Below are 11247 nucleotides of genomic sequence, written 5' to 3'. Positions count from 1 at the left end.
CAGCCCTGTGTGCTAAGTCTCCAAGTACACGAAGGCATACACCCTTTGAGTCTCGAATGTTGAAGTTTGTTCGCGGATGGAAAGACAGCCGTGACCCTCTAAGGTACTGATGGGAATTCTCTCCTTATTATAAGTCTTTGGTTATGATATCATGAATTTTGCCCTAATGTTGTTGACTGTTCCTAATACTTTTGTGAATTATGTCCTTCACTTGCATCCGTAGCCATGGTCCGGTGATGATTTGCTGCGAAAAAAATACAGCCACCCAGAGGGACTGTTTTGGTGTTGTTCATCCACGATCTCGGGTAAGAGATGGATATGTACGCACTGTTAGTGCCTTGTACAACAAGCATTGGGCCACAAAAAAGTTCGTGAACAGAAGCAAGAGAATTATGCTTGACCCGAGCTTCTCGGTGAGTTTTCTTGTGATGGAAATATTTTTTCCCATGTTCCAGCCACTTATTATCATAGTTGAGTTGTTATGTATTTTGTAGAATTGAATTATGCTAAATGAAAACAAAGATGAGCACATAGCTAAGAAGTATGGGAAGGCATTGCTTGTTCATAAATTATGCGATGTTCGAACTGTAAGTTTTTAAATAGAATTGTCATCGAACATAAAACTTTAGAGGGGGTATGTGATGTTTACCTATTTCTGTTTTGGATAGGTTTTCACACCAGTGTTGGAAGTCCCTCCTAAATCTCCGGACGATTCCCATTGGTGGTGCCTTGATATTGACTTGAAGGGGAGAAGTCTTTGGATGATAGACTCATTGTTTCCAGATCCCTATGCCAAACATGAAAGCATAATTGAACTTCTAATTTGTATTGCAGTGTCTTCTTTTTTAAATTAATTGTGCAACTGCTTCCCTGTGGTGGTGCTAATACATCATATTATAATTTTAGGTTAGGGGCATTGATGTTATGCTCAGTGTGTGTGATCCCGGGTGGACTACTGGTGAGATGAAGCAGTGGACACGGTCGACAATATCAGTGATGGAGCCATCTGACACGTGAGATGATTATCCTCTTACATTAACATAGACTTTTGTGGGCAAATCAAAATTTGTAATGTAATAAACCCTGTGGTTGCTACATTGACAGGTCATACTGTGGTGTGTTCATGTTGGCTTGTATCAAATTCTGTGCCCGTAGGTTCACTACAAAATTTGGTTTGGTGAGTCATATTAACTGAAAATGTTTATTTTTGTGTCAACTGATGGTGATTACTTGAGAATTGTTTTAATAGTTTAAAATAATGTGCAGGGAAAAATTTCATCGGCCAGGGAAAACCTTTTCTTGGATGATCTTCTGTCGGATGAGAACGAAATGAAAGAAAAGTTGGAAAGCATCCTACCTGCTCCCAGGAAAACCAATCGCTCTCACTGATTTTTCCAACCAAAGTGTTAAGGAATGTAAAAACTACTTGTTATCTGTTTCTGGGGTTTGTGAATTTATGTTGGAGGAAGACTATGTGTTGTAAATAAGTTGGTATTTTATCAGGTGACTTAGGACTTAACACTCAGTGATTTGGTCACTAAAGTTGCAGTATTACTGGTCCTACAAATGGTACAATTAACAATAATTTTGGGTGCCATTATCCATGATCATGGTACTGCTTTTGTGCTTTATTATGTCAATGGCACATTGTATTGTGCTATTTTATCTGAATGGTACATTATGATGTCTTCTATTTTATGTGATGGTACATTTTGTGAATGATATTTGCCTTTAGGTCCCTAAATGGTACTACAGTTTGTGGGCAAATACTGCTGGTGCAATTATAACAAATTAAAATAATATTAATAAAACATTGCGAATGGAAAGTTTGAGGTAGTGCAGGAATCGGAATCGAGTTAAGCATTACATTGGATAATTAAAAGAAGTCTTTGAGGATAATAGGACTTACAAAATACATAAAATTCAGAAATACGAGTTAAACAGTTCAGTTTATTAGTTTACGAATCTGGAACAAAGGAACTTCAGCAGTGCACACTTCAGCTCGTTCTTTCTTCAGCATAGGTCCTTGCCCATTCCCAAATGGTGGTAGGAGCCGTCGAAAGCCAATCCGGAGTTGAAAAAAATAGCTCCTTGGTTCAGCCTCTTCGTCGGAGCTATACGGGTCATTGTTGAACTCCACAGGGGGCTGGTAACGTCGTGGAGTGTAGCCTGGTGGTGGCCTTGCCTACAAACATACAAACGTAAGGACATGTGTGAGTAGGGAATAGTGGATTAGATTCACACATATTAATATTAGTAATGGTACATTCATGTACCTTTAAATCAAAATGGTACAGTAATATGCTATTTATTTTAGTAGGGTACTTATAAGTACTGTTTTCTCATACTGGTATACAAAATGTAGTATGTAATTGCATTTATATTTTTCCCTGAGATTTATGATTGTTAATGGTACATTGTAAATGCTATTATAGTTTTAATAGTATAAATAACTGTATTACAAAGGTTAACTAGTGAAATAAATCAAGTGGTGGTGCTATTTTACGGCTTCAGTATTACTTAATCAAAAGGTTGAATTCATAACCCAACCTAATACTTATCACAACACAGTACATCCATAAAGGTACACAAAACTAGTAATTAGGATGAATGTGATTGAAGACATTACCTTGAAAACGACATCCAAAACCATCCCGGTTGGGGCATCCGAAGTGTACAAGAAGTTGCCCATTAGAGCTGACGGATTCCACAGCACCAACACCCCACCTGGCCTTCTTTGAGGTCCACAGTGATGCACCTCATACGAACCAGGTAGATCATACATAAGATATGTGGTAGATTCGGTAAATATTCGGGCTTCCAAAATGATGAACATCAAAGGGTTGAACTTATCAAATAGAGTTGTGAAGTGCTGAACAAACGAGGGCCTGGTGCATCCTCGGGCATTCCAAAATAGAACCACGGATCCATGATCCAAAACTGAATCAACACTGGACGAAATGTGTTCTCCCCTGTAACTTATGCGTTGATAGCGTTTACGGATAGGCAGATGTTGTTGGACTTTTGGCTTCAGTGTGGAACCCTCAACTTGGACCCTCAGTTGTGTGTAAGATATGTCGACTTACATCACTTGGAGTGTATCTGTGTATGATCCAAAAAAGATATGGCGCCAATTCATGGGAAAGCTATAAATTGGGGTGGTTTCGATGTTGAGAATGGGTTTCATGTCAATTGCTTCAGCCAAATCGCTTGGTATAGTTAACCCAGTAGATGAGGAGTAGAACCCTTGGAGCATCCAATACAACAAGATACAAGCCCCTTCACTGTAGGAACCCACCAAGTCCTCGATCAGTGGGAGATGTCCTAGAACAGGGCTCCCATCTGGCACAACCATGAATTCGGTTGGCGAGCACATTGACTGAAGAAGATATGCTCTTAAGCTTTGTGTAGGGTAGCTAACCCCATTAAGCAGCTCATCATTCCCCTTGAAATATTCAACAAGGTTAATGTTAATTTCATTATCTTCCCTTTGTAATTTTTGAAAGTACATAATGGGATTTTCTGGGTGGCATGTGTTAACATCAAGTGTCGGCGTTTGTGTCATTACAGAGGTGAAAGCACGGTGGAGGGACTGACTCATGTTGTTGGAGTGAAAAGGTTGAAGCAGGGGTGGGGATTGGAGAAGAGGATAGGAAGAGTTCTAAAATTGAAGAACAAGGTGGAATAATATGGTCAAGCCTTCAAGAGCGGGAAAATTCTTTTTCATCAAATTTGAATTTTCTAATACATACAAAACTCACAAAACAGAAGGTTACTGAAAATTGTAGGGTGGTAATATAGGGTGGTAAAATGTATCACTGCCTCTCTCTTTTATGGAAAATGGAAGTTACATTAACAATATTAAAATTATGTGGTACAAATATGTTCTTCCATAGGTTGTAATAATACCATTAACTATCATGTTGCAACAAAGAGGTACATATAATAATTAAATAAAATAAATTATTTAGTTGTTATTGGGAGATTCGTGATTGATAGTCTACGCACCTAGGGACTGTACTGACTTGACAACACGCCATGATAGTCAAAACGAAAACCAAGGTGAAGTACTACAATGTACCATTTTAGGTGTAACTTGTACTGCAGAATGGGCAGTATGTACCGTTTTATAATTTTTAGACTCGTTAGAAACACAAAGTGACTAAAGTCAGAGTGCACCATTATTAACATAATGGTACATTATACAACCACTTTGTATGTTTATTTTACCACCACAAACTAGTAAAGTCCCAAATGTAAATGGTGCGCATATTCTGTTTCTGGGGTTTTTTTTACAATATTTTTTACCATTTTACTTAGCCAAGTCTACAATTTAACACACATGTCTATTCCTTGGCTTTAAAACCACTAAAAGTTCTCTGTTTATCCTGTTACTAATAACTCTAAACTCCAAAAACATACAACTATGGTGAAAAAAAAGGAAAAGGAAAATAAAACCATTGTCACACCACCTGGTGTTATGGAAAAGTTGGAAAAATGGAAAAAACAGGGCTACCATGATGCAAATGGTGTTGTTAGGGACTCGTTCTTTCTTTGAAGGAGTAGGGAGATGATTTTTTGCCATCAATCCGCTACTATTGCACGTGGTGGTTTAGAAAAACCCATACTCAGGATAGATTTCCACCCTGAGTACCCTTTCCTAACCCTCTTTAAAATTGGTAGGGAACAAATTTTTAGGAAGGAAGATTTTTTTTTTGCATGCACTACCTCGTTGACGCATGCAAAATTGCTGTTGTTGTCAATTTCAAAGAGTTCTTAAAGGACTTGAAAGAGTGATTGCAATACATATAATGTGGCACTTACTTAACCAAGTTTTGGGAGTTGTTCCTACCTCTTCCACTGTGGCATAAGCATGTTGAGTACTTGCTGCAAACACATTGCAATGACACAGATGAGTACGGTTTGCTTTTGCTAGGCCGAAACTTCAGCGCTGATCAAGAAAAGGGTCGTGTCAACGTCACAATGGAGTGGCTTAATCTGTCTGAAGAGGATCCTTACGAGACTATAGTACACGATGAAGAGGAGCGCATGCATTTTAGGAGTCAAATGTTGGCGGAGACTGGATATGATGAAATGAAGCATTTGAAATTAATCACAGCTGAGCGGTTTACCTACACCGACTACCCAAAATGGTATGTGAAAAGGCTTGAGGAAGCAACAACTCGGTTTCAGAACAAGACAGGCCTTGACTCAGCAGACTACTATGAAGGGGGGTATGCATCAAGCGACCATGAAATGATGAATGAACAGCCTTGGCTTGTTTATGACTGGGATTGAACGATTCAAGTTGACAAGAGTTCTCAATTTTTTGGTTTGTTACCCCCTGTTTTAAAAATTTGCCCTTTTGTAGAGTTCAATTCAGCTTATGGTTTATCAAAGTATTTTGTATGATTGGTGAACACTATGATGGGAGTAGTATTATTTGGTAGGGGAGTGTTTTTTATTTATTTAGCCAATCCCCAGTATTTCATATTTTGAAGGATCAAGGAGTAGTCGTTCGTCGTAGGGCATTGTAATGGACTACATAACCTTTTGTACATGAAATTGTTGGTGTGTTGAATGGATAATTAGATTGATCTAACAACTAAAATGATTGCATTCAAAATACATTTAATTGAACGAGTTCATCATGGACAATAATTACTTATCACAACACAATACATCCATAAAGCCTAATACTTTAAATACAATACAACTGCTATGAGAAACAGAGTAAGCCCGATTTTAACTTAATTAATATTATGGTGTTCCAACACCTCCACCCTTTCAACAATTGCAGCAATATTAGGTGGAGGACCGTCTTTAACGAGGTCACCATCGACAACCCATTCCCAGTTGCCGAAAAGACGACATTTGTAGTAAGGCCTCATTGGATTCATCTCGGACATTGATATCCGGAACTCCACCAAGTTTAATCCCGCTCCGGAACAAGAACAATTTTTGGCCGATATCCATGACATTTCAACAGTTGCAACAGGTTGCCTAATAGATCGCTGCACCGAGGAGGAAGATGTGTTTGATTCCATGAACAAAGTGCTTAAGTTTGATTTCATAAGTGGTGAGTCAATTGGGAAAAATGACAAACATATTTATAATAAATTTAATTATTTACTATTGAAAATACAAAAACTCATACATTCACAAAATACAAGGTAGGGAGAAAAATGGCGCCAATACACGTTACCCTTTCGCGCCAAATCAACAAAGGGGCACCAACCCTTGTTAACCACAAAGCGGTAAATTTATCAGTACATCGGTACATTTAAAGTACCATTACAGGCCTAATTTTTAGTGGCGGTACAATTAAGTTCCACTAATAAATCATTTGAGATACACAAGACACTAAAGGGGTTTGAACAAATTAAAAATGGCGGTAAAATACGTTTGGTCTACACGCCAAATGAGCAGTGGGGCCTTACCATTTTCACATCACTTATGGTACAGTAGCAATTTCATAAACAAATACAATGTACCGTTAAGTATCTTAACAAGAAATTATGGTACAAAACTATACTAGTATTAAAGCGTTGGGTTGATATAGGACATGTCCATCATCTAAATGTTATAGGGACTTAAGTACATGATCATTTTGATTTGTTTACTTCCAAAAGGTTGAGCCAAATTTGTAAAACCATTTGAATATGTAATGTTACTATGGAAAGTTCTATAAATTCAATTTTAAGTTATGTTCATTTACAACAAAACTCGTAATTCACTATCCAAGTGCAAGTACATATGGGTACAAATGAGTTCCTCACCTACTATGTCTGACTACGTGAGTAGTTCATGAAGCGCGGTTTATAACTTACCAATATTAGATTTGATTATAATTTTAACTTGTTAGAGTGCTTAGACTGAATATAACCTATCCTCCTAGGTTACACAAAATCATAATGAGTCCTTTAATATTCATTAAACTTACTTTAATGACGATTTTCATTGACACAAGAGTCATAGGGTAAATAATGGTACCCTATATCCACACGAACCCTGATAGTGGTACCCTTGGTTATTTATCCATTGCAACGTTGGTACAATATCCTCCCTGATAGTACAATATGATACCACTTTATTGCTGAGTTATGCTACCATACCGTTGATGGTACATATGAAGTCCTGTTAATAAGGTACACTACATGAATCAAAGGGCCCCAAATGAATTCATATATATATTTATGGGATCCAAACTTAAGTACAATGCGAATTCATAACCCAACCTAATATGCAACTCCAAAAACCGGTAGTAAGTCACTGTTGTATACATCTATGGGTACATGGGTACAATTCGATGATTGACACATAGGTGCCATGGTGGTATGTAGGTCTTTACTTTGCACTTGGAGTGGATCATTAATTTATTTTAATATTACAGTACAATACCTTAAGTAGGCATGGGTGATTTCACGTTAGTACATTATAATAATACTTAAGATGGTTAATTGTCATAATTAAAAAATTGCGCCACATTGTCAATTTTTAAGGACAATTACCAAAGTACACAACTCATACATAGGCGGGAGGAAAAATGGAACATTAAATTACCATTCCTGAAAATTATAAAAACTGCAGCCTCAATGGTACAAAATAGTACACCTATTGTTAAAAGGGTAAATATAAAGTACCATTACATAACAAGTAGTCAAGTAATAAGTCATAACGGTACCTAAGCAATACCACCTTATAGAGCATGCATAACTTTTGTTGCTTATAAAAAAAAAATCATGTCAAATTACAATATTACCAAGAATATTACACAATCACATTCATAGAGTAATAACCAAAACATACGTAGTCTACATATTAACTGCCGTACCAAGTACAAGTGAAGTTTGCTATGGAACCATCAAGGTCTGTCATGTGCACTCCAGCAGACCTGATATACTCATGGCTGGACAATGTGACACTAGTGGTGCTGTTTTTAGCAGCTAGCTTCTTCGCTGCGTTCTTAGCTCGTGCTGCCTTTTCTTTTCCCTTTTTCTCCGTGCATGAAGGATATCTTTTATTAGTGGTCCTGTGATTCTTCTTCTTAGGTAATGGTGGATCAGGAATGACACCTGATTGGTCAGGAATGGCACCAGATAGATCAAGAATGGCACCTGATAAATCAGCAAAAGACCCTTCACAACTACCCTGAAAAGCACTACTTGTAGTTACAGGAGCTGTGTTACGTGCACTGTTATGTGATACCTTGTTCTATCCCACAAATGAAGGGGTAAGTACCAAATCTTTCCCACGCCCACCCTCATCCTCAGGTTGTTGTTGTTCATTAACATTTTCCTCCATTTCCTGTTTTCGCTTTTTTTCGTCCATAGCAATTACCTCGTCAACTCTAAGGTCCATCAACTGCAATAAATCATTCACAGCAACCACAACCTCCTTATAGGAAGCTGCTTTAGAAAAAATCGGTTCATAAGCCCCCATAAGGTTGTGGTACTGCCGAACCTCATCTGTCTTGAGAGGGTCATGGTATGCCACTTTCACTCTTGTATGCTTTCTCTGCATATCTTTCCTCCAACGGCGAAGAATGTATTTCTCAGGTACTATACCTACACCAGAAAGATCGTACACAAAGATCATATGCCGACAAATTATTCCATGGCATTCAAAATGCTTACAGTCACACACTGCCTCAAATGTACTACTATCATACATAACCCTGTAACATCTATGAATTTTCGTTACACTCTCCTTCCTCGCATTCTTCGGCTTGATCCAAACACGATCTTCAAGAATGTACTCCACAAGTTTGTCATAAATTTCTATTTGATCTATACAACGCACATACAAAATTTTTTTACACTTCTGCTGGACTTCTTTGAATTTTGAGTCCGTATAGCACTTTTGGAACACCTCCTCGGCAGGAAATGCTGTTGCTAATTCCCGAACATATCGAAGCGTGTTAGAGTCCGCAATTCTTTCTGCTTCGGCTCTAATCTACATCGCATCACAATATTGGAGCACAAACTTTGACAAAGTGGTGTTCTTGTCAACATAGCCTTTAAAAAAATGATTAAAACTCTCGGACCTCTGAGTTGTTCTCATCCTTGCCCAGAACAGATGTTTCAAGTATGCTGGCACCCACATATGTCTTTCCAAGTACAAATCTGCTCAGAAAATATGTTAACTTTATAACAAAATTCCCAACAAATGGCACTTCATTTTATAAGCATAAAACACACATGATACAACACAAGCAACAGGCAACGCATTTAGAATATACAGGGGGGAGGGATTCGTAATAAGAGCTATACTTTTAAGTCTATGATCACCACAACAACAACCATAAAGTATAAGTTCACATTCTTCAAATACCACACCTAACACCAAGTTAGGAACAAATCATTAACAAAAAATTATAGTAAGGAACAAATCAAACACTTTCCCAGATATCTATTAATTAAAACACAACCATAATGCAAATTAAAACTATAGAACCAAATAAGAACTACCATACCTTCAAGCCAACTATTTTTTTGCAACTTATAGTGCTGAATTGCATCCATCCAATGATCATCAATCCTCAGGAACTAAACTCCCATATATTATATTTTCCAATTCATCACTCAATTCTTCTTATTTCTCCAACTTCCCAAGATACTTTCCAAACTTCTGCAAAATATGCCATATGCACCACCTGTGACATGTTTGATTTAAGACCAAATGAACAGCTTTGCGAATGGCAGGTTCTTGATCCGTAAGTATGGATGTTTGAGCTTTATCACTCATGCAATTCAGCCAAGTCTTGAACACCCACGCATACGTCTCAACAGTCTCACGGGAAATCAACGCACAACCTAACAATATACTCTGCCCATGATGGTTAACCCCAAGAAAGACAACAAATGGGAGATGGAATCTGTTCGTCAAATACGTACTGTCAAAGCATACAACGTCGCCAAATTCTTCATAGGCAGCCCTACTCCTTGCATCAACCCAAAGAACATCCTGCAATGCACCATCCTTCCCAAACCTACAGAGGTGGAAAAAATTCTGATTGTCGGAACTCATTTTTTGGAAATACTCAATCATACCATTTGCGTCACCCTCGATCAACTCCAATTTCTTCAACTCAGAAACTGCATTCTCCAAAACTTTTTGCGTAAAGGCCAACTGATCAACCCCATTCCTCTCCCGAGCAATACAACTGTACGTTTGTGAAATTTTCACCCTTGACTTCTTGGCATTACAGGCCTGTTTAACCAAATGCTTATTTTTAACAACCAACTCATGCTTACGAAACATGGAAACATCCCTTGCTTTTCTTGGAGTGACTATGTGCCTTTTGATTAGGGGATTTTTCTCCCACCAATCGGAATGCGCCATTTCAAAAAAGAATAAAATAAAGAGAAAATTAAGAGTAAGAGAACCGACGGTTACCTGAACGAGTGATGATTGATGGAGTTCTGAAAATCCTATGCAGTCGGCTTGTCAGAGGAGGCGGTAGGCAGAAAGGGTCCAAAATGTCAGAGCAAGTTCAGGGGTCCGAATGTTCTCTCAAAAAGTTCTCAAGTGTGAAAATGACTGAAGTCAACACTCCCTTATATAAGCGAAGTGAGAAGGCGAAGGGTCACTTCCAAAATTCAAAATTTGGGCGGGAGATTCTCTCGGCCTTTCGCCGAGTGACACCTGTAGCAGGCCGTCGCCTGTCACAGTGCGACATCTGTCACAGGTAACACGTGACCAGTCACGTGCCACCTGTGAGGGGCAAATGATTAGGGGATTTTGCTCCCACCAATCGGAATGCGCCACGTGGGCCAATCAGGTCCTGCCAAGTGTCCCCCAGTTGGAACTGTCAGGGCTTGCCACGTGGCACACGCCTATTCGTCCACCCTGGACCTATTATGTCAGGACACGTGGCATCCTCCATGCCTAATGGAGAAACCGGCCACCTAGGCCCAACTTCCAAGGGAAGCCCAATCAGCCCTAGGTTAACCTAAACCTAGGATTGACACGTTTCCCAAGATTATAAATACCTCCCTTAATCCTCATTAAGGGGGATTACGCACATTTAACACTCTCACCTAGAGAGACCCAATCACCTTTATTTCCGCATTAATTACTCCTTAATCAAGTACTAACTTGACCGTCGGAGGCGGATCTCCAATCATCCGGAGCATCCGTTTGTTTTGCACGTACATGCGTCCGGTTCCAGTCTCGGAATTGTAACTCTCCCGCAGGACATCAGAAAACCCCGAAACATTTTGGCGCCGTCTGTGGGGAGAGTAC

At 38.8% G+C, this 11247-nt stretch overlaps 1 protein-coding gene across 1 annotated transcript; it reads right to left on the bottom strand.

The window, feature by feature from the left end:
- Positions 1–5750: 5750 nt before the first annotated feature.
- On the bottom strand, positions 5751–10263 carry LOC110710019 (protein FAR1-RELATED SEQUENCE 6-like). The gene is made up of 8 exons (XM_021888283.1): positions 9679–10263; positions 9476–9548; positions 9242–9338; positions 9047–9125; positions 8242–8955; positions 7863–8151; positions 7564–7568; positions 5751–6014 (listed from the first exon to the last, which is right to left on the bottom strand). The coding sequence occupies exons 1-8, from the start codon at positions 10261–10263 to the stop codon at positions 5751–5753; spliced, it is 2106 nt and encodes a 701-aa protein (XP_021743975.1).
- Between the last annotated feature and the right edge of the window lie 984 nt (positions 10264–11247).

The sequence above is a fragment of the Chenopodium quinoa genome, unplaced genomic scaffold (genome assembly GCF_001683475.1).
Source record: "Chenopodium quinoa cultivar QQ74 unplaced genomic scaffold, ASM168347v1, whole genome shotgun sequence".
Taxonomy (NCBI): domain Eukaryota; kingdom Viridiplantae; phylum Streptophyta; class Magnoliopsida; order Caryophyllales; family Amaranthaceae; genus Chenopodium; species Chenopodium quinoa.
The sequence above is the reverse complement of the archived record's forward strand: the minus strand, read 5'-3'. Positions and strand labels throughout refer to the sequence as shown.